This window comes from Convolutriloba macropyga, chromosome 13 (genome assembly GCF_964194025.1).
Source record: "Convolutriloba macropyga chromosome 13, txConMacr16.3, whole genome shotgun sequence".
Lineage (NCBI taxonomy): Eukaryota > Metazoa > Xenacoelomorpha > Acoela > Convolutidae > Convolutriloba > Convolutriloba macropyga.
In genome coordinates, this window is record NC_134480.1 from 25,824,738 (window position 1) to 25,848,614 (window position 23,877).

Consider the following 23,877-nt stretch of genomic DNA (forward strand, 5'->3'; position numbering starts at 1 on the left):
TTATAATTAGGCTGAATTCTTTGATCTGCAGTGCTAATATTTTTTTGTTCTGATGAAGAATATTGGACGTAATTCCTAATTGTTTACTCAGTGCAATTGCTAAGCCGCTTTGCGGCCACCCCTTCCCGCTTTTTATTGCCTTTGTGCAGTAGCATGTGAAACCAAGTATTTCAACTGAATTTAAGCTGAATGTTTCTATTAATAGTAAGATATCGTATGCGATTGCTTCACTTGTGCACGTTGATAATGTTCCTTTAGCACCTTCCACGTTCCATAAACAAACTGTTAGTCACGATTCTCTGTTTTCAACGATTTGATTCCCTTTAATTTTGTACTTGGTGGAAGGATTCAGCAGTCTTTTCTCTTTTAATTCTGCCACCATTTTCTTTCTATTTTCTCGCTCGGTTTTTGTTAGATCAGGTTGTTTAAATACGTACTTGAATCGTTCGTTTTCTTTTAAGCTCTTCGCTTTCTTTAGAAGGTGCCATTTTATTTTTTCTTCCTCGCACTTTATTCGAAGCAGCTGTATGCCTTCTGTATTTTGTTTGCCAATTCTTTGACATTCAAATTCCATGTTTACTTCCAGGGATTCTGCAATTTCGGAAACAAGACGATTGTCAGATGCTTCAGTGTTCTCGCTGTCAGACTTTATCCCATGAAGAACCAGGTTCTTTGAGCGCTTTTTCTGTTCAAACTGTTCTTGGTTTACGCCGCTGACAACTTCGGCGAAGCTCAGCTTCGATGGGATTGCATTAGATTAGGAATGGTTTGTCTTTTTCATCTTATCTAGTGACTAAGTTACTTCTTCTAGTTTTTCCGAGGCCTTCTCGTAGCTTTATATTTGCTTCTTCAGCTTCTTAATTTCTTTGGCGGCACAGAAACCTCAAGTAAAATCTAACAATTCCGTTTGTGCTTTCATTTCAAGAGTTTACACGCGGATATCAGTCCACAATCCGCAGTCATTTTGACATTCTACATTTACTGAAGAGAAGAAGAAGATTGAATTAAACATCAGATCACACTGACAAATTGTCCAAATTATTTACAGATTCAGAAATAAGCGTTAAATTTAATTGTTTAAGAGTTTATAGAACTTTTGTAAAGGTGTCAAGTTTAAAAAGTGACTACAATAAAGAATATGGTCTGTTGATAAAAGAGTTCTTTCGCAAAATCTGCACACACATAGGTTTTTCTCCCATTGATAACAACCTTCCATACAACAAAAATTATTGTGCAGTCCATTGGCATAGAACTTTGCAATTATTCTCCTGTGTTTTGGCGGGCAGTCTTTCAGTCCGTGTATATCATGAAACATCAATTTGTTTAAAAGCGTTGTGGTTGAGGTGTACTTGCTTACTCCGCACCAACTTTTCCAAAAAACGGCTTCTGTTTTCCGATAATGTTTTTTTATATCTATTTCAAAAAGTTCATCGATGTACGTCTCTAATCCGTAGGGTTGAGGCTGGAAAAACGATTGAATTGAAGAGTTGTTGTGCTGAGTTGAAGTTGACTTTCTGCAGATTTAGTTTCTGGTTTATTGAAGCTACTGATTGATAGGCTTTGTTCATTAGATGCCTTAGATGATGACTGGGAGATAACGTGCTCGAAAAAATTACACCTAGATAACAGAAGGTGTTAGCAAATTCAACTTCTTTTTTCGATATATAGAATTTGTCATCGACAGCTAAACGGCCACCTCTTCTGAATTTCATGCATTTTGTCTTGTTCACATTAATTTTCAAATGATTCCTGCTACAATACGTGTTCAGATTATTCAAACTTTGTTGTAGTTGGCCTTGGCTATGGCTCCCAAGTACTAAGTCATCAGCGTAAAATATAACATCTAGACCCTTGCATTTCAACTCAAAATATAAATCAGCTATGAATAAACTAAACAAGAGTGGTGAGAGTTTGTCTCCTTGTGCTACTCCTGTTTTCTGTTCAATCTCGTTTGACAAGAATTCTCCATCAAGGATCTGCTGGAAGTTGCATTTTAGCACTGATTGTTTTGTGTGTAGAATGTTCCCATGAAGCCCCATTTTAATCAGTTTTGTAAGCAGCAGGTTCCTATTCACGAAGTCGAAAGCTTTTTCGTAGTCAATGAAGCAGGCATAGTATTTGCCACTCCAGCTGATGTTATGTTTGATTGCTCTTTTCAAGTGCAAAACTGCGTCGATTGTTGACAGTTTGCGTCTGAAACCATATTGGCTTGGTGGTAAAATTTGATTTTTCTCGACCCATGTTCGCAAACGCTGGTAAATGATACCCGTGAACAAGTTGTACATGCAGCATAATAGGCTAATTCCTCTGTAGGAACTTGGTTCTGCTTTGCTCCCTTTGCCTTTGTACAGTGGTTTAATATATGATAACTTCCAAATTCGGGGTACATTATGCTCCACAAAGCAGAGGTTAAATAAATGGAATACGTATCTTTGCATTGGCTGAAAACCTAATTTAATACTAGTGTTGGTTATTCCATGTGGTCCCGCAGCCTTACCAGCTTTTAACTTTGAAGCTTCCTCGGTAATTTCTTCCAGTGTTATTGGATCATTCAAAAATCCGGTATATTTCCAGTTTGAAAAACAATAATCATGGTTTCCTAAGGTTTGCTCGTCTAGGAGTTTATCCGATATTTCGCCCTCAGCTTTAAATAGACCTTCAAAATATGATTCCCAAACTGGAATTGTAATTCCAGATACTTTTGTTAAAACTTTCTTTGATTTCAGAATTTTCCAAAATTCTCGCCTTTCCGATTCCGCTTTTCTGATTATGAAACTTTCGCGATCTATTTCATGCGTCATTTTGTGTTTTCTGCAAAGTTTCTTGAAGGCTCTTTTCATTTCAAAATAATCAGAATCCGCTTTATGTCTCTGACTGTATCCAGCTTTCAGCTGCTTATGCATTATGTACAGTTCCCTTTGAACCATTTCGGTGATTTTCTTTCATGCATAACGGTTGCCGATTCTTTAATAGCCTTGGCGAATTCGTCATAAGATGTGTCCAATGCGTTGCTATCGTGTGGATTTTGAACACTTTTCATTCGTTTGTTGAATTGTTCAACATCAAATTTGCGCATTTGCTTCTTTCTGCTTTCAGCTATATCTTGTCTGCCTTTTAGATCTAAGCAGCAAGAAACCGGTTTGTGCTTTGTTAACAATGAATTGTTGATCTTTATCTCGTTAAAATGTTCTAGGAGTTCATTGCTTACGAAAAATAAATCGATAACGCTTTTACCGTACTGAAATTCGTATGTTACCTCTTTATTATCGTTAACACAATGAAGATTCCAATTAATTAAAAATTCGCAAGGTGAGTTGCCTCTTTCGGATGAGTCAAGTCTGCAATTGAAGTCGCCGCCCAGGATCATACGTGCTTTGCCTTGACAGCATTGAAAAGCTTCGGTAAGTGCTTGATATATTGTCTCTAGATCTGTTTTTGGCGGAAAATATGCTACAATTATAATTAGGCTGAATTCTTTGATCTGCAATGCTAATAATTTATTGTTCTGGTGGAGAACATTGCATGTAATTCTTAATTGTTTACTCAGTGCAATTGCTAAGCCGCTCTGCGGCCGCCCCTTCCCGCTTTTTATTGCCTTTGTGCAGAAGCATGTAAAACCAGGTATTTCGACTGAATTTACACTGAGAGTTTCTGTTAATAGCAAGATATCGTATGCGATTGCTTCACTTGTACACGTTGATAGTGTTCCTTTAGCACCTTCCACGTTCCATAAACAAATTGTTAGTCACGATCCTCTGTTTTCAACGATTTGATTGCCTTTAATTTTGTACTTGGTGGAAGGATTCAGCTGTCTTTTCTCTTTTAAATCTGCCACCATTTTCTTTCTATTTTCTTGTTCGGTTTTTGTTAGATCGGGTTGTATAAATACGTACTTGAATCGTTCATTTTCTTTTAAGCTCTTCGCTTTCTTTAGAAGGTCCCATTTCATTTTTTCTGTCTCGCACTTTATTCGAAGCAGCTGTTTGCCTTCTGTATTTTGTTTGCCAATGCTTTGACATTCAAATTTCACGTTTACTTTCAGGGACTCTGCAATTTCAGAAACAAGACGATTGTCAGATGCTTCAGTGTTCTCGCTGTCTGGCTTAGTCCCGAGGAGAACCAGGTTCTTTGAGCGCTTTTTCTGTTCAAACTGTTCTTGGTTTACGCCGCTGACAACTTGGGCGAAGCTCAGCTTCGATGGGACTGCATTAGAGCTGGACTGGTTTGTTTCTTTTATCTTATCTAATGACTGGGTTACTTCTTCTAGTTTTTCCGAGGCCTTCTCGTAACTTTCTATTTGCTTCTTCAGCTTCTTTATTTCTTTGGCTGCACAGAAACCGCATGTGAAATCTAGCAGTTCCGTTTTTGCTTTCATTTCAAGAGTGTACACGCGAATATCAGTCCACATTCCGCAGTCATTTTGACATTCTACCGTTACTTGACAGCCTTTATTCGCCGGCATTTGCGCCTTGAGGACTGATAATTTCGAATAGTTTATGACGTTACTAAGAAGAAGAAGAAGAAGAAGATTGAATTAAACATCAGATCACACTGACAAATTGTCCAAATTATTTACAGATTCCGAAATAAGCGTTAAATTTAATTGTTTAAGAGTTTATAGAACTTTTGTAAAGGTGTCAAGTTTAAAAAGTGACTACAATAAAGAATATGGTCTGTTGATAAAAGAGTTCTTTCGCAAAATCTGCACACACATAGGTTTTTCTCCCATTGATAACAACCTTCCATACAACAAAAATTATTGTGCAGTCCATTGGCATAGAACTTTGCAATTATTCTCCTGTGTTTTGGCGGGCAGTCTTTCAGTCCGTGTATATCATGGAACATCAATTTGTTTAAAAGCGTTGTGGTTGAGGTGTACTTGCTTACTCCGCACCAACTTTTCCAAAAAACGGCTTCTGTTTTCCGATAATGTTGTTTTATATCTATTTCAAAAAGTTCATCGATGTACGTCTCTAATCCGTAAGTTGAGGCTGGAAAAACGATTGAATTGAAGAGTTGTTGTGCTGAGTTGAAGTTGACTTTCTGCAGATTTAGTTTCTGGTTTATTGAAGCTACTGATTGATAGGCTTTGTTCATTAGATGCCTTAGATGATGACTGGGAGATAACGTGCTCGAAAAAATTACACCTAGATAACAGAAGGTGTTAGCAAATTCAACTTCTTTTTTCGATATATAGAATTTGTCATTGACAGCTAAACGGCCACCTCTTCTGAATTTCATGCATTTTGTCTTGTTCACATTAATTTTCAAATAATTCCTGCTACAATACGTGTTCAGATTATTCAAACTTTGTTGTAGTTGGCCTTGGCTATGGCTCCCAAGTACTAAGTCATCAGCGTAAAATATAACATCTAGACCCTTGCATTTCAACTCAAAATATAAGTCAGCTATGAATAAACTTACTGTACGTTACTGACGTTACTGTACCCGAGTTATGACGTTACTGTACCCGAGTTCAATTTCGGCCAATAAGATTGAACAATGTTTCGGATTAAGTGATCTGTTTTCAAATTATTAGCATGTCACATGACAGATAATAAAGCTTGAGTTCAGGTAATAAAGCACAAATTTTAACGAAATGGTGATAACAAATTTTCGAATGCACTGCTTTTCTCAAATAATGGAAAAACACTGTTATTTACGGTGCAATGACCCAGTGTGTTACGTTTGTAATTAACACAATTGCTGAGACAAAGTATTAATCAGTTTAATCTATTTAAAGATTCTAAACTTTTTTTTATGATCACAGAACCGACTGTTCTGTACGACTGTTCTGTACGACTGTTCTGATAACCTTTATTCGCCGGCATTTGCGCCTTGGGAACTGATAATTTCGATTTATTTATGACGATACTGTACCCAAGTTCAATTGCGCCCTACAAAAGTGAATTCAATTTCCAGAAAAGTTATGAAATAGTTTTCAAAATTTCGAATTTCTTATTTTAATTATTAAATTGTGTCGTGACTTTTTGGTTGTAATGCTGTAGTAGTTATTTTTATACCGAAACATTCAACATTTGGGCTAAAAGCTTAAAATTTTTTTCAGGTTAAAGAGTTGCAAAGTTTCAGTTAAAATGAAAGTGTTATTTAGGTATTATGTTGATCAAATCTAGCGTGCGGCTAACTGATTTGGCAGAGCGTCTTGAATTTCGAAAAGTTGATAGTTTGACAAGTTTGGTTGTATTCGAGATAGTTAAAGGTAGATTGACGGAGATTAATACGACAAGTTTGGTTGTATTCGAGATAGTTAAAGGTAGATTGACGGAGATTAATACCTGGCATGGATTCCTTGGTGGACTCCCTGCAATCATCTTTTGCTGTGACAAAAGACAATAGTGGTTCCCATTCAACGGACAAAAAGCATCCTCGATTCGATCAGTACAAATGCAGAGGCGAAGAGAGTAACTCTCAAAATTCCCGAAGGAAGCAGTTTCTGGAACGGCAAAAATCGTAAGTTTTCTTTACTCAAAAAACTGAAAAAATTGTACGCGACCTGGTTTTCTGGCTTGTTGGAATATGCCCGAGCTGAAGAAGAGACTCAATTAAATCAATTGACTATGTGAAAGTTTTATTTAAAAACAAACCTTAAAATTAACAACGAGAAGTTATAACATATGATTGAGCTTCGAAAAGCTGCCTAAAAACTAATTGCACCGCAAATCACTCCAGGTAGTTGCAGCAAAACGTTTTGGATGAATCTTCAATTCTTATTTGAAGTGTTTCGACCTCTGACTTAATAGTAAAATTAGTAGTAGTAGAATAGGACGTGAAGTTCGTTCTTCAGGGTTTAGCACCCATTCTCTGCATATCATGCTCCAGGTAAATTTGTTCCCTTCTGTATAGCGGTAAATTTGTAATGTGAACAGATTGCCAAGGTTCAGATAGAGAACAATGACGTTTCAGCATGATCTGATTGGTTTGTTTGTGCATTCAGATTATGTCTAGCTGATTGATACGATAGATATTTCTACAGTGAAACGAAAGAAAGCCACTCCCCTAAAATGGTATTCGATTTACGCGAGGGCATCAAGTCAACTCTTATATACATGCATATATTTTGACAGTAGTCAAATATGGCCAGGTATAAAGCATAGAATAAGCCGACACTTCATTTTAGCACTGTAAACGTTAACTGCAAAAAAAAGGTATCAATGCTAAAGTATGCAAGAGAAACATCAATAAACAATATTAACAAAATATAAAAAATCAAAACAATATAATCAAAATCATATAAAAATGTTTGAATTCCACTTTATAAAGATTAAACGAGTCGAAACACACCAGAAAAAAATCAAGAACAACTCACAATATCACGAATTTGTTCTTTGTAGTCCTTTATTTACACTTATATAAAGATTTAACCCGTCGAAACTCACGCCACAACAATATAAAGAACAACTCACAATATCACGAATTTGATATTTGTAGTCCTTTATAAACATTTTTTGAACACTGTTGCTAATTTTGAAATCTCTTCAGTTGATTTGTCAGAGGATTCCATTTTTTTGATGTGGCATGGAAAAAGAGTAGTGTAGAAAGCAAATTGATCTGAGATCATGAAAAATAATTTTTGACGTTCACGGATCGATAATTTTGCTCTTATTAAAATCAGTGTCGTATTGAATGCATTTTTTCTCGCTGGATACATTTTAGGTACAAAATTGAGAATTCATCAATTCTCTTTTCATTCTCTATCACTCGTTTTTTAACTCTTAATTGGTGCGATGATATATATTTCGAGCGAAAGAAAGCTTCATTAAGACCCCAGTTCAACAGCTTTTCTAGAAAAGTCGTCATAGGTTTCTAGAGAAGTCGTCCACCTCGCATCTTATGAAGATCCTTGAGACAAGAAAAAGGTAATACATTTCTCTTCCCTCTGAATATTGCAAGTTCTGTATGCAGCAAGTTCAACGAAAGCTTACTCTGGCTCTTGAGTATGACCGTTCTTCTTGTCTAGAGCAATTGAGTCAAACACGAGATACAAACAAGCTCTTCAAGTTCTTCAGAAACTTCAAGTCAGAATGATCAATGCCCTCCAAACTGTGCCACAAAGATAAATTCCTGTGCGACTGTTTCTTCAGCTATTGGATCTGTTGCATTTATCAAAAATTTGCAATGAGGCATACGACTGTGACTATAGTGCATTCATAGAATTCTGTGATTTGGAAAAGCAACGTAATAAGTTGGAGCTTTTTGTCCTAAGAGCCCCAAGGTATCAGAAGTCGCGCACCAGTTTCTTTTTTAGAAAATGAATTGTGAACAACTAACCGATAGATATCAACTTTCTGGATCAGTCTGGACTGAAAAATCTACTGCTGAACCTCATGTAACAGAAAGTGCGGGAGATTTTTGGTGTCATTCTGGATTGTAAACTAGGATGAGTCATTTTTCTGCGTTTTGTTTTTTACATTCAACCCAAGCTTCAGCAGATTTCGGTCAGGCATGAATAATCCATGTATTTCTTTAGGTTCTAGTATCTTTGGAACAAAAAAATCAGGACCTTCAGCTTTCTTTTAATTTTCTGAATACGGTCCTCTCGGAAGAAAATATGAGCATCATTTGCAGCGTTTCGTAGCTTAGAGCAATCAGTTCAGTTAACCTCGTTTCACTAGGCAAGATAGTTGCGTTTTCTTTAATATCTTGGAGGAGGCTTTTAAATGTGATTTGTTTCCTAATAATAACACTTTGAGCGTTCACGTGGAAAACTTTACAATTACAGAAGTGTTTTTCTGGCTAAAATTATTTCTTAAACTGTTGGTCCAGGATTTGACTCCACATCACCACTTGGAGAAAAATCAGAAAAAGATTTGCATGCGAGTATGATAACCCGAGTTGATTCAAGATTTACACATGACGTTAAAATCAAGATTAGTTTTGTTCTTTGCGTTGCAGCGATGGAAGAAAAGTTTATAGGAGCATCCGGCATGTTGCTAAGAAAATTAACACTTGCAGAAGTTTTTACCTTATTGGACATATATTTTTTAAAGAATTGAAATACATCTTTTTCGCTAGATTTAGGTGTCTGTCGATTCTGTTTGGCCGCATAGGTAGAGCACAATTGCTGATTTCAATAGAAATTTGTCTAATTGTTGCGAAGAAATTTTACGATAGCTGTTACAACGCCAGCAGGAGGGAGGACTTCTGTGTTATAATAATCATGTTTTTTAAACTCCGCATTCAAATAAATCGGGCTAAATTTTTAGTGCGATAGGTCCTTCGTTTTCTTTTGAAGAAGTGGCTTTTTGAATTTATTGACGCTTAGGTTAATCTTTTTCTGAACGCAGCTAGTGGCAATGAAGTGCAGATTGACTTTGCTTTTGGTGTAAATCTATAAGCACAGGTGTAATCAAAGTTTTCGTATGCCTCAATTGAATCTCCAAAGTCATTATCAGCCGACAGACAATCATAAATTCGAATTAGAATTGTTACCTGTTTCCCTTTTTTCGCTTTAGTTTTTGCACTCCTGAGATCCTTTGACCGCCGAAGATTGTTGGTACCACATGTGGTGATTGAGTCCCCGATTACTAGTGGTTCTGCAGCGCCGTCCTTTCGGATAGATAAATAACATCTATTGGGATTGTGCTTGAAATGTGTATTGTCGACTACGCGTAAGTTGTCGTTTTCCGTCCTCTTGCAGCGATGGAGGAAAAGTTTATAGGAGCATCCGGCATGTTGCTAAGAAAATTAACACTTGCAGAAGTTTTTACCTTATTGGACATATATTTTTTGAAGAATTGAAATACATCTTTTTCGCTAGATTTAGGTGTCTGTCGATTCTGTTTGGCCGCATAGGTAGAGCACAATTGCTGATTTCAATATAAATTTGTCTAATTGTTGCGAAGAAATTTTACGATAGCTGTTACAACGCCAGCAGGAGGGAGGACTTCTGTGTTATAATAATCATGTTTTTTAAACTCCGCATTCAAATAAATCGGGCTAAATTTTGAGTGCGATAGGTCCTTCGTTTTCTTTTGAAGAAGTGGCTTTTTGAATTTATTGACGCTTAGGTTACTCTTTTTCTGAACGCAACTAGTGGCAATGAAGTGCAGATTGACTTTGCTTTTGGTGTAAATCTATAAGCACAGGTGTAATCAAAGTTTTCGTATGCCTCAATTGAATCTCCAAAGTCATTATCAGCCGACAGACAATCATAAATTCGAATTAGAATTGTTACCTGTTTCCCTTTTTTCGCTTTAGTTTTTGCACTCCTGAGATCCTTTGACCGCCGAAGATTGTTGGTACCACATGTGGTGATTGAGTCCCCGATTACTAGTGGTTCTGCAGCGCCGTCCTTTCGGATAGATAAATAACATCTATTGGGATTGTGCTTGAAATGTGTATTGTCGACTACGCGTAAGTTGTCGTTTTCCTTCCTCTTGCAGCGATGGAGAAAAAGTTTATAGGAGCATCCGGCATGTTGCTAAGAAAATTAACACTTGCAGAAGTTTTTACCTTATTGGACATATATTTTTTAAAGAATTGAAATACATCTTTTTCGCTAGATTTAGGTGTCTGTCGATTCTGTTTGGCCGCATAGGTAGAGCACAATTGCTGATTTCAATAGAAATTTGTCTAATTGTTGCGAAGAAATTTTACGATAGCTGTTACAACGCCAGCAGGAGGGAGGACTTCTGTGTTATAATAATCATGTTTTTTAAACTCCGCATTCAAATAAATCGGGCTAAATTTTTAGTGCGATAGGTCCTTCGTTTTCTTTTGAAGAAGTGGCTTTTTGAATTTATTGACGCTTAGGTTAATCTTTTTCTGAACGCAGCTAGTGGCAATGAAGTGCAGATTGACTTTGCTTTTGGTGTAAATCTATAAGCACAGGTGTAATCAAAGTTTTCGTATGCCTCAATTGATTCTCCAATGTCATTATCAGCCGACAATCATAAATTCGAATTAGAATTGTTACCTGTTTCCCTTTTTTCGCTTTAGTTTTTGCACTCCTGAGATCCTTTGACCGCCGAAGATTGTTGGTACCACATGTGGTGATTGAGTCCCCGATTACTAGTGGTTCTGCAGCGCCGTCCTTTCGGATAGATAAATAACATCTATTGGGATTGTGCTTGAAATGTGTATTGTCGACTTCGCGAAGTTGTCGGTTTCCGTCCTCTAAATGCTGCACTTACTCCGCTTGAAATTTCAGTTCTAGTCTGAACTGGATCTCAGATGAAAAGTACTCTAAATCACCTCCACTTAATTTACACGAGTTATTTCAAATACTATCAGTATTCAAAATTTCACTCGATGTTGGCGAATTTTTTTGAGCACTATGGTAAATCTGTGACAGTTCTTCGTATATAATGAATTTTTACCCGTTGAGATTGCAGAAGAATGTATTCATTTTCATCAGACTGTGTGGTAAAGGCGACCAAACTAGGCAACATGCTGCATTCAACTGGATGGAAATTTCTCTCTTAGTCAAGACTCTTCGCGCTACTATCCCCAAGAGATGTATACGAATATTTCGAAGGAGTGCAATGGAATTATGGTTTTCATTTTCTATTGTTGAAGGCAAGACCGCAATTTGCCCCGACAGCCTCAATTTACCAATATCAATCTAAACATTTGAGGTTTTGTTCGTTGTAAGATTTTTAAGTCTTAGCTATCAAGATGGAAGTCACTCTAGGCGTTTATTTGTGTAGATCATTGTCATGAAATGAAAAGTAAGGTTCCAGAGATACCACCTGGTGGCTCATCAGACGTAAAATTTGACAAAGAGAGAACACCGTTCGCTTTGAAAATCTGTTTTTGATTTCGAAAATCATAAGCATTAAGCGTACTAAGTATTTTCCAAATATTTAAGCAGCATCTGTATTGTACTTTTTTTCTCGTGGCGGATCGAGTACCTGTCTCCTGGATACATACAATTAAACTGTTGTTTTTAAAATTACCAACAATTTGGTCAAGATACCGATGGGACTATTAATTTGAATGATGGTCAGTGAGCCATTTTTGTCAATTTATATAACTAGTGAAAACATCAACAATTGCAATAAATTAGTATATTACTGCAAGGACCTGAAAATCACATGGATTGGTGCCCGTTGAAAATGTGAAATCATTGAATATTGATGATTTAGGTGTTCTGCGGTTTTCATTTTTGATGATTAAAGTATACAACTATGAACAGTTTAGATTAAGAGAAACCTTATTAAAAAAATATCCGAAGCTAACTTTGGGTAACTAAACAGTACCCAAAAGCTGAAAAGATATTGACTTTATGGTCTGAAATAATATCATTTGTTTCAAAAGATACTGATTAAGCGTTCGATTTAGCTGTGCGCCTGGAGCGATTAATAAACTGGTTGAGTCTATACCCATTGACCCAATCGAGAAACTTGTTTCTAGAAGTGTTGAGTAAATCTTAAAGTTGCCAAGTCAATACCAGGTGTATTAACGCCCACTAGGAAAAACACATCGCATCTCTGTAATAGGACTATAAGCTTTAGTGATCTTGCCAAAGTTAATGGCTACCATGAAAACACGTTAGAAAAATTGATATTCAGTTAATTTCCTTATTTTCCCTTAACCCTTAAAATGATTTGACTGCGTTCCCGAATTACACAATCTTTTGCTATTCATATCCTTAATGAGAAACAAATGCAAACATCAGCTTGTCATCGATCATCGCGAGACACGATTGGACTCAAGGGGTGACTTTAGATAAGGAGAAACTCGAGTAGAGGAGACATTTCCATTGAAGAGGACTGCTCTATATCTTTAATTTTTGAGCGTTTTGAATTGTTTTGTTTTTGGGTTATACGGCAATTTTTCTGTTTCTACATGTCAGCTCGTCAATCAAATCAAATCCACCATGTGTTTAGCTTGGCTTTCTATAAATTTTTGCATTTCTCTGTCGTGAAGAGTTTCTACTTTGTGCGGTACAGTGAACACTAATTCATGAGTTGGTTTAAATTCGATCATTCAATAAACTGACAATTGTTGGGAAAACTATCCAACAATAGTCAGTGTGAATGATCGAATTTAGACCAACTCATGAATTAGTGTTCATTTTATGGCGTCCACTTTCAATAACATAGCCACAAATATTCACATATACGGAAATATTGAATTACTTATAAAGACTGACAATGATAATGAAATGTGGAATCTTTCCGCGGTTTAAGAATCCGATCCTTAAAATCACTGTGTTCTTGTTTGGAAGTGATGGCGTTTTAAAGAACTATTAACCTTTTCGTTTTGCATTAGTTTGTTTTTATAATCTTTTTCTTTTAAGAAAGTTTTGTTGGTTGAGCAGAATTTCAAGTATTTTCAAAATTTTGAAATTGGGAAAAATTTTTAGCCATCAACTATTGAACATTTCTGGTTTTGATGGTCTGTTAAATTGAAAGCTTTTTAAATGGGACTTAGTAGGGTGTAATTCATTTTTTTAACTGAGCTGTTTATTAGCCTTCATTTTTCTTAAAGCGTTTTGAGCAAAGAAATTGCGAATAAGAGGGGACCGAAGAACTTGTCGTGGTCGATAACACGGGTCAAAGAATTCAATGAGTTGAATTTTAAATTAAAATTGGAACTGAAAATATACAAAAATTAGCTCGTATTTATAGTACTTATCTATGCGAAAATATACGGAGAAAATTTGGATTAGATTTTACATGATTGACATGGGAATAGATTTTAGTTCCAAATCCTGGAGGTCATTTTCTATTTTCATCAACATTTCATGAGAATCATATATGGGCTAGGTACAATCGGGTTCATTAGTTGGAAGTTGGTGCATGTTAGAATCAGGTTTTTTTTGGTGGGAGAATTTACTTCTGACATGATTGATATGTCAATAAGTTAATGACAGCGCCAAGACTGAATTAGAATTGAGTTTAGTTCTGTGGCCATTAGTTATTGACAAAGGTTCTCCAAATCTGTCCGGCTGTTTTCTGTTTCTTGTTGATGTTCGTGAAGGCTCTAGTGGTTCAGGTTGTTGATGCTCTGCAGATGATGTGGCTGCAGAAGCTTCATTTTGATGTGAAGGTCCCACATCTGTGTTCTGAAGTTGTTCTGATTGAGATATGGTCTCCTCCACTGATGGTTCAGTTTTCACATTGTCCTCGTCTAGTCTCGCAATTTGGTTGTCGCTCACTAGAATAGTCCGTGTTGAGTTTTCCGGCTCTATGAAAGAGGTGTTCAAGCCCTTCCTGATGATAAAGTTTCGCCCCTCGTCTTTGAAGTGTTGCGATGTGTCATCAGTGCTCTTTGCAGATATGCTCCAAATGGCACATTAAGGTTGGGACTCCATGCTTCAAGTGCCCGCTACACTGTCTGAACTGCTCTTTCAGCGAGTCCATTAGCTCTTGGATGATAGACGGGTGATTCCATTTTCTTAATTCCCAGTGATTCACACCACTGTTTAAGGTCACCGGTTACAAATTCAGCACCATTAGCAGATACTAAAGTTTTTGGTATTCCGAATCTTGCAAGGATTTGACTAAGATATATTTCAACTATTTCTGATGTTCTATTTCCCGCAGGGAAAGCTTCTATTCAACCAGAAACGGCGTCAACAATTACTAAGATTTTGCCTTGATCCTTAACATAACCCCAGTCCATGTGGAGCCGTTCGCAAACGTCGGCTTCTGGCCACGTAGAGGCTGTTTTTCCAAGGCTAGGCCTGTTCATTTGACTTCTTACTTTTGCTAACAAAATGTTGAATGTCTTGGGTAATGCCAGGCCACCATGCTATCATTCGAATTGATGCCTCAGTTGCATTCTTCCCAGGACGTGTCTACGTCGCTTTTTCCAAAACCAAGTGTAGTTTGGGTGGAATGAAAGGAACAATACCTCGGAAGATGATTCCATTGTGTATGGTCAGTGTATCTTTGTGTTGTTCGAATCCTTTTCCCGTATGTGAACATTGTTTCCAATTGCCGCTTTTGATTCGTTTCATTATGTCCTGGAATATTCTGTTTGTTCCAAGTTCGGTTTTGATTTCTGCTTAGGTCACCAAATCACTGAGCGAAGATGTTTTTGATTGAGAAGCACGTTCGATCGTTTTCGGATTCGTCTTCGTCAGACTCCGTTCTACTCATTGCATCTGCGTGGGGTATCTGCTTTCCTGGTGTGTACTCTAACTCATAGTCGATGCCCATTAGAGCTATTGCCCATCTTGTGATTCTAACTGATGCTGTCTTCGGGATCTCCTCGTCTGGTGCAAAAAGATTTTTGAGTGATTTGTAGTCCGTTTGTAAGGTAGGGAGTCTTCCAAGAAGGAATTGCTTCAATCTTGTGACCACAATTACAAGTGCCAGTGATTCCCGCTCTATGTTCGAGTAGTTTTGCTCCGTTGGAGTCAACTTTCTCGATGCATATATGACTGGATGTCCTTCTTGCGAAAGAACACCGCCAATGGTTTTTCCAGAGGCGTCAGTAGGAAGTGTTGCTTCTTTTTGTAAGCTATATGGCTGTACAAGTGGGTTAGCACATAATTCTTTTTTTATGTCTTCAAAGGCTTTTTGTTGCTCTTTGCTCCACGAGAAATGGTTATTTCTCATGTTATTTAATGGTAGCATTTATGATGCAAAATCAGGAATCATTCTTCCTTAAAAATTAGCTATCCCAACAAACCATTCGTGTTGTTTGTTTTTAGTTGGTGCTTTTGCATTTTTTAATTTTTCAACATGTTTGAAATCTGGTGCTATTCCTTCCTTTGAAAAGGAGTATCCCAAAAAACTAACACTTTCGACTGGTTGAGTTGGATTTTTTCTCATTAATAGTAAAGTTTCTCTCGCGTAGTCGACTCTTGACTGCAAGCATTCTCTTGTTGAACTGCTCCTTGGTAGTTCCATAGACGAGCACATCGTCTCGAAAGATCACACACCTTTGGTTCCTTTGAGTGTTGATTCGATGCAATTCTGGAAGATGGAAGACGAGCTCTTCAATCCCCGAGGTAGTCGGCTTATCTTAAACAGTCCCTTAGATGTATTGATTGTGCATATATATCGTTTGCCTCTTCGTCATGTTCAATTTGATAGTAGGCATCTGAGAGATCAATTTTGCCAAAATATGAGGCACCATGCAGGTAGTGGAAGATCATCTTCATGTCTGGTATTGGGTAGTCCTCATCCATGACCGTGCCATTGATATTCGATTTCAGGTCCAAACAAAGTCTCTGTTCTCCACTTTTCTTTCTCTGCCAAACCACTGGAGATGCATTAGTGACTCCTCCCGGCTGTACCGGTTCAAGGATGCGCTGTCCAACCATCTGTTCCAGCTTCTCTGTGACCTTGTCTTGAAGAGTTAGAGGTATTTTTCTGGCTTTGCAGAACATTGGCTGTGATCCTGGTATCAAGTTCACATGAGCTGTGTAACCCTTCACAGCAGTTAGGTGCTCGGTTGTGATGTTGTTCACAACTTGCTTGGGTAGAAGGTCTCTATCAAGTAGTCCAAATTCTATATCAGACTGCACAATTGCTAGTTGTGTTTGTGTGAGCCTGCTTCCGTTCCACTCAACGTCACAAGTAAGTGTTTCCTGAAGCGTTAATTGATGACCATCATAAGCTTCGAGATGTCTTATACTACCATCCAACTGAGGTTTACCAAGCTCAGTCCATATTTTTGATGATATCACAGTGCTTTCTGCACCTGTGTCTACCTGCATTTTTACTTTTCAATTACTTATTGAGATATACTCCCATGTCGCAGACATGCTAAAGATTTGTCCTTTAGTATAAGACATTCCTATCGATTGTGGAGATGCTTGCTCTGAAGAAATATTTTCTTCGCAGAAGTTGTGCTGTTTATTGTACTTACTTGAATTTGGTTGGGATTTGCTTCCACTTTCTTTTAAAAGGTGTTGCATATTTTACTCAGCGCTGGACTGGGTCTACTAGAGTGTTGCTTACCTCCATACCTAGTGCACATGTTGTTGCTTTTATTTGCTTGAAATTTTTCATTTGGTTTCGAAAGGTCTTTCTGAAGTTGAACCAAACTTCTTCTTTCACAGTAAAAGGCTTAATACCTGATGAAGAACTTGCAAAAGCCATTGCTTGACTTCTGAACTTTATGCTCTCAGTCGCGGTCATTTCATTAACCGACCTTGCTGGTTTTTCTTTAATACCGTCTACTAGTCTGCTTTAATACCGTTTTGCTTCAGTGTCCCTCAAACCTGAAATAAAGTGTATTTTTACCAACTTTTCAGGGTTGGCCGCTTTTTTGAGTTTTCCGAAGTCACAGCAGCGTGCTTCCTCTCTTGTATTACGGTCAGAAATTTAGCACTTTCTGCCGTTACTACTCTTCAGGAGAAATATAATTTTGAATAGCCAATCTGAAGTCTTTATACGGAGTGTCTATCAAATTCCTAGGACTAATTAGGCTCCTAAGTTTAATAATAGCATCTCACCCGCACATATTAAGAAAGATTGGTAACCTGTTAGTCCTGTACAGTACCATCGGTGTTGATCTTGTCCTCTCTCTTCTCTGCGCGACTTTTCGCCACAAAAGACATAATCCATGCAGTCGCTGATTCTGCATTCTGTAGATCTAAAATTTGTCTGTCTGTAGCTCTTCTGGACACCCTTGTCGTGGTCGATAACACTGGTCAAAAATTTCAATAAATTGAATTTTAAATTAAAGTTGGAACTGAAAATATACAAAAATAAGCTCGTATTTATAGTACTTATCAACACAATTCTTTCATCACAACACAATTCTTTTTCACAACACAATTCTTTCATTCTGTACAGTTGCTTCTTGACCTTCATTTTTTAAACACTTTCTTATGCATTGCTAGTTTTAAACGTTAGCACAATAGTTCTTTTTAAGCAACAGATTCTGTAACAAAGTTCTAATTGTAGATCGAGGAAAAAACAGAAAATTTTTTAATTGGTAGTAGTATCATCAAACACCTGGCAAGAGATCGGACATTTCCTCAGGACTGCAGTATACATGCTTAACCAGGCTCGACGACAAGGGAAAAACTGCAATTATTACAGGGTTACGATCAAAAAAAGATGAAAACAGTCATTTTACAGGATGGGACCAATGCTATTCTAAAACAAAAAAGTGATCATTTAGAAACATTATTCTCAGATTACAAAGATCTTGTCTCTGCAATAAAGGAAAAGTTCAGCCCAGAAACATTAGTATTGATGGAAGTGCCTCCCTTAAAAAAATGCCGAAAAACGAACAGACAAACAACAAAATTTACGAATTCAATGAAAAACTGCGAGAGTATATTACACAAGAAAACACTGAAAAAATCAAAATACTTCCTGTGTGCAACATGTTGAGTCAAATGGCAAATTACAATGCTCTCTTTTACGATGACATACATTTTAACTTTCAGCAGGGAATTCCGTTCATTAAAAATGCAGTTTTAAGTCATTTTCTTTTAACTTCTTGTAATCTTGTTCGTTTACAACCTTTGCAATATTCTCAAAGCGCATACGTGAGTAGGGCTAACACTTACAAACCATGGAGACCAACATATCGTTATACAAATGGATTTTAGCTGCAGTTTCGGCTGTTTTTAAGCTATTTTGCAACTTGTAATGATTTATAATCAGATATAACCAAAAATGGCAAGTATTCGACTCATAGTTATACTATGTGTACTACTCATATCCTCCGATAGTATTTCAGAATGTTTTTTTTTACAGTTTTCCTTATGCATCTCGAATACCTTCATTCAAAGCAATCTGTAACCTCAAACAATGTGCTTTACCCTCCAAATTCGACCTTTCCTTTTTCTTGGTTGTTATATGGTATCTTCTACTAAAAAGTGGTAACATCGAAATAAACCCTGGACCAGTTTTACCATATGCACTTATGATGAAAAAAAAATTATTTGATTCCAGAATAAAAATTCTACATCAAAACGCCAGAAGTTTAGCAGGACAACATCTGCTGTTGAAAGAACTCATTCAAGACATTGGTTACAACTGCATATATGCGTTTAGTGAAACATGGTTGTCACAAAATCATCCGGAAGAATTTTGGCATGTAGATAAGCAAAACTTTGACTGTTTTCGAAAAGATCGCATCCAAACAACAAAAACAAAAGGTGGTGGTATTATCATGTACATTCCGAAATCATTAAAACCTCGTCTCCGCGATGATCTCAACTGCTTTCCGGATACAAATGTTGAAAGTTTATGGGTTGAGTTGTGCATACAAAAAAAGAAATGCGTTTTGAATTTATCATACTGTCCTGAAAAAAAAACTTGTTAAGATGTTTTTGGAAAAATTGGTCCTGGGAATTGATCTTGCTATGGCTGAAGGAAAATCTGTCATACTTGCTGGAGACTACAACTTAAACTATTTTGCAAAGCGCGACAGAAGTCTGCTGCAATCTGTAATTTCTCCATATGATCTTAAACCAACGAATAATAATACAGCTACAAGAATGACTACCCCTTCTTCAACACTTATCGATTATATCATAACAGACGATTACGGAACTGGCATAGTTGCGGATACGATTTTCAAAACTGATAATTTTGCAACAATCACAGTTCTTAAATCTGTGATGCTAAAATCAAAAACATCAAAGAAAAAATTTTTTGACAAAAAAAAACTTCAGCCATAGCATTCCAAAATTTTATTGAAAATTCAGACTGGAGACACTTTTACGGTGCAGTGACAGGAGATATGATGTTATTAGAATTTCAAAGAATTATTGAAAGAGCATTAGCACTACATGATCCAATTAAAGCCTGTTATATTAGAACGGATAAACCAAAATTCTTGCTTCAAGAAAAATGGTTATGTGAGGAAACAAAAAGACAGTTTTCAAGAATTAGCGAAGATGAAACTAAAAACGATTTAATCCGTCAAAAAGAAAAACAATTGTGCATACAAAAAAAGAAATGCGTTTTGAATTTATCATACTGTCCTGAAAAAAAAAACTTGTTAAGATGTTTTTGGAAAAATTGGTCCTGGGAATTGATCTTGCTATGGCTGAAGGAAAATCTGTCATACTTGCTGGAGACTACAACTTAAACTATTTTGCAAAGCGCGACAGAAGTCTGCTGCAATCTGTAATTTCTCCATATGATCTTAAACCAACGAATAATAATACAGCTACAAGAATGACTACCTCTTCTTCAACACTTATCGATTATATCATAACAGACGATTACGGAACTGGCATAGTTGCGGATACGATTTTGAAAACTGATAATTTTGCAAAAATCACAGTTCTTAAATCTGTGATGCTAAAATCAAAAACATCAAAGAAAAAATTTTTTGACAAAAAAAAACTTCAGCCATAGCATTCCAAAATTTTATTGAAAATTCAGACTGGAGACACTTTTACGGTGCAGTGACAGGAGATATGATGTTATTAGAATTTCAAAGAATTATTGAAAGAGCATTAGCACTACATGATCCAATTAAAGCCTGTTATATTAGAACGGATAAACCAAAATTCTTGCTTCAAGAAAAATGGTTATGTGAGGAAACAAAAAGACAGTTTTCAAGAATTAGCGAAGATGAAACTAAAAACGATTTAATCCGTCAAAAAGAAAAACAATTTCTTTCAAGTTTTATAGAGTTAAACAGTGAAAAAGCCAGATGGAAATTCATTCAAGATCTTCGTAATAAAGAAAAGACTCAAGCAAGAATTCAATCTTTATTAAACAGTTTTGGTGATAAGATAACAAAGCCCATGGAAATCGCAAATCTTCTAAATTACAGATTTTCGACTCTAGGAGAGTTCATTGGCTTGCAACAAACTAACATTCCTCCTAAAACTGCTCCGAGAAAGTGTTTCAATTTCCGATATATAACAAACAAGGAAACAAACGTGCTCATAGATTCATTGAATACAAGTAAACCAGTCGGTCCTTAAAAAATACCAGCTTGGGCAATAAAAGATGCTAAAGCAGCGCTAGCGGAGCCACTATGTTATCTCATTAATCAATTCATTACAGAAGGAAAATTTCCAGAAGATCTTAAAAAAGCTTGTGTAACTCCACTCTTCAAAAAAGGGAATCCCGAAGACCCACTCAATTATAGACCTATTTCTGTCACTTCTGCTTTGTCAAAAATTTTTGAAAAGGCGTTCAGTTCACAAATCACAAGTTTCCTAGAAAGGGAGCAATTATTGTCGGCCAGTCAATTTGGTTATAGAAAACAAATTTCAACAATTGATGCTATCCTGAAATCGACAACAAATAAGATTAGAACTCAACAAGAAAAAAAAATTACAGGGGCGTTTTTAGATCTTTCAAAGGCTTTTGATTCTATAAACCACAAAATACTGTTACGGAGACTTGAAAATATAGGTTTCGATGAACATGCTACCAATTTAATAGAGAATTATTTGAGTAAAAGAACGCAAAGAGTTCTGAATGGAATTGAATCGGACTGGATAAATTTGAAGAGGGGAGTTCCACAAGGTACTATTTTAGGACCTCTATTATTTAACATTTACGTCAACGATTTAGCAAAGATTGTTGAAGAGGATTGCACGGTTGTCCAGTACGCAGACGATACTTTTCTTTTTACATCCGACACTGATGAAATATTGGCAAAAACAAAACTTGAACATAACATCTCAAAAATTATTGATTTTTTTGCCAAGTCCCAGTTAGTAGTGAACAAACAAAAAACAGAATATATTGTGTTCAGCACCAGGAAGAGGTTAACAAATACTGTTCTGAATGTTGACAATGAAAGAATAGCAGAATCAAATAGTGTGAAGTATCTTGGCGTAATTATAGACAGCAAACTAAAATTTGATGGAAAAGTGAAAAAGATTCTTCAGAGAATGGCTTGTGGAATAAAAGTTTTGAATACACTAAGTAAAAGTTTACCAGAGAAAACGAAAGTCTTATTACTTAATGCAATAGTAATAAGTCATCTACATTATTCCGCGCTAATTCTAATAGGGTTGCAAAAGTCATTACTCACAACTTTAGAAAAACAATTGAATTGGGGAATAAAATCCATTTTTAATAGAAAACACGATCGGTCTACAGATCTCAAACTTCGCAACAAAATACTACCAGTTTCTTTTCTCTTGAAATATCGTTGCTCAAAATATTTTATTCGCTTACTCAACAACGTTCTTCCAGCATATAAAATTGAACCTCTCTCTACCATGAGAATAAAACAACATGACAGGTCAAAAAAGTAACGTTCGATATAAGAAAGAACAATAAGTTTTTAACTGATTCTTTTATTGCACAAGCCATTTCAATTTATAATAGTCTACCTTCTAATATTAGACTGAAAACAACATCGAAAGCTTCATTAAAAAAAGAACTTAAAGAATATTTTTGGAAAGAATTTTTGAAGGACCCAAAAGTAACAGATATAAAAGATGAGATTGAGAGCATTAGATTTTAATTTTAATTTTTAATCTTCACGATGTACATATAAAATTGTGAGAACATTTTATGCTCGCATTTTAGGCCGTTTTTTTAATAATGTAAGGTCAAATTTTTAATTCAGTAATTTAATGATTTTATAATTTTACATAATGTTATATTCTTAACTTTACATTGCCTCTTTTACCATTTGCTTTTTATACTTATGTGTACCAGAGGAAATTAACAATGTTCGTTTTAAAATATACGGAGAAAATTTAGATTAGCTGAAAATATTTTAATGATTGACATGCGAATAGATTTTAGTTCCCAATCCCGGAGGTGATTTTCTATTTTCATCACAGAGCTATGTGCCTAGCAAGCCTCCTTATTTCTCTTCGTTTTTTAGTGAATTGTCATCAACAGGTTAAATTTCGCATTCTGGTATTCCGCAGTTAATCCTAATTATCTGCCGTCAATGATTGAATTGAAGCAATAAATTGTGGTTTCTTCAGCTTCAATTGACCTCGATTATAATATTGGCGGTGTTGCATAGCGCACTGATTCCACTTTGGGATTTAAGGTTTTTTGTCGACTGAGCGCACAGACGGTTTAGCAATATGTCCAGCGCTTATTGTGGGTCATCAAAATGAACTAAGTTAAAACAGAGACTCAATTTAGTCAACGCGTTTCCTTAAACAGCATGGTGTATAAATTGGGGAACCTATTGTAGCTAATATTTCGTTGTTTAATGTTCCTTTTAATGATGTTATCAATTGCAGTTAAATCTATGGCTGACAGATAAAGGTTCGTACTTATCTTTTCTGAGCTCTAGACTATAATTTTTCCCCATCGAGGCCAAATTTCCAAAGTTTTGCAGAGTTAGTCTTCCGTAGCAGGGAATAGTTCCATCTTCAAGGTACCAACAATACTGTGAAAGGCGTGGTAGTTCGTCGTCGATTGCACCAGTGAGTGGTCACGTGGCTAATGAGAACAAGAAGTTCTCCTGTTGTACTCCTGGTTAAAATGTACTTGGCTGTCTGGAGTAACAATAACTTGCAAAAGCCTAAATCGTTTACTAAAAAGCTTAAATCGTGAAACATTTTTGAAGATTAAACCATGAGAGCAACTGATTTTACAATCAAATTTTAAAACTGGCAGGAATCAGCAGATTGATATAGAAATATATTTTAGAAAACGATGCGATGCGCAATTACTCGCCCGAAAGATAGCTGAAGACAACTTGAGTGACATCGAACGAGAAAATGAAGATTTTGAAGACGATGGGAGTATTGTACAGGATGATTACTCCTCCCCTTCCAATGCCTTCACCACCTCGGGGCTCTGTAGCTACTCTTCTCGACCGCGGAAACAACACAAAACACCTAGAGTAAGTTGTATACTTTGGTGCACAATATTTTTGAGACGCAAAGCTCTAGCGAGGCGGATAAGGATAATGCTTTTACTTTCAGAGAAAAGTCAAAGGTGTTGAGCTGTTTAATCGCTCTTAAACAAACTTTGTGGCAATTATATCGGTCCTTTCGATGTCCTAACGCAATTTTCAACAGACTGATTTAATTCTCGA

The 23,877-nt window shown here is 36.3% G+C and overlaps 1 protein-coding gene across 2 annotated transcripts in view; it reads left to right on the forward strand.

Annotated features, from left to right (window-relative positions):
* The first annotated feature begins 5,911 nt into the window (after positions 1-5,911).
* The window catches only part of LOC142352176 (snurportin-1-like), a 34,400-nt gene continuing 16,434 nt past the window's right edge, over positions 5,912-23,877 (forward strand). For both annotated transcript variants that reach the window (XM_075404584.1, XM_075404585.1), the window contains exons 1-2: positions 5,912-6,471; positions 23,487-23,682. In XM_075404584.1, the coding sequence (XP_075260699.1) occupies positions 6,302-6,471; positions 23,487-23,682 (366 nt within the window). In that variant the 5' untranslated portion in view covers positions 5,912-6,301. The remainder of the gene's footprint in view (positions 6,472-23,486; positions 23,683-23,877) is intronic.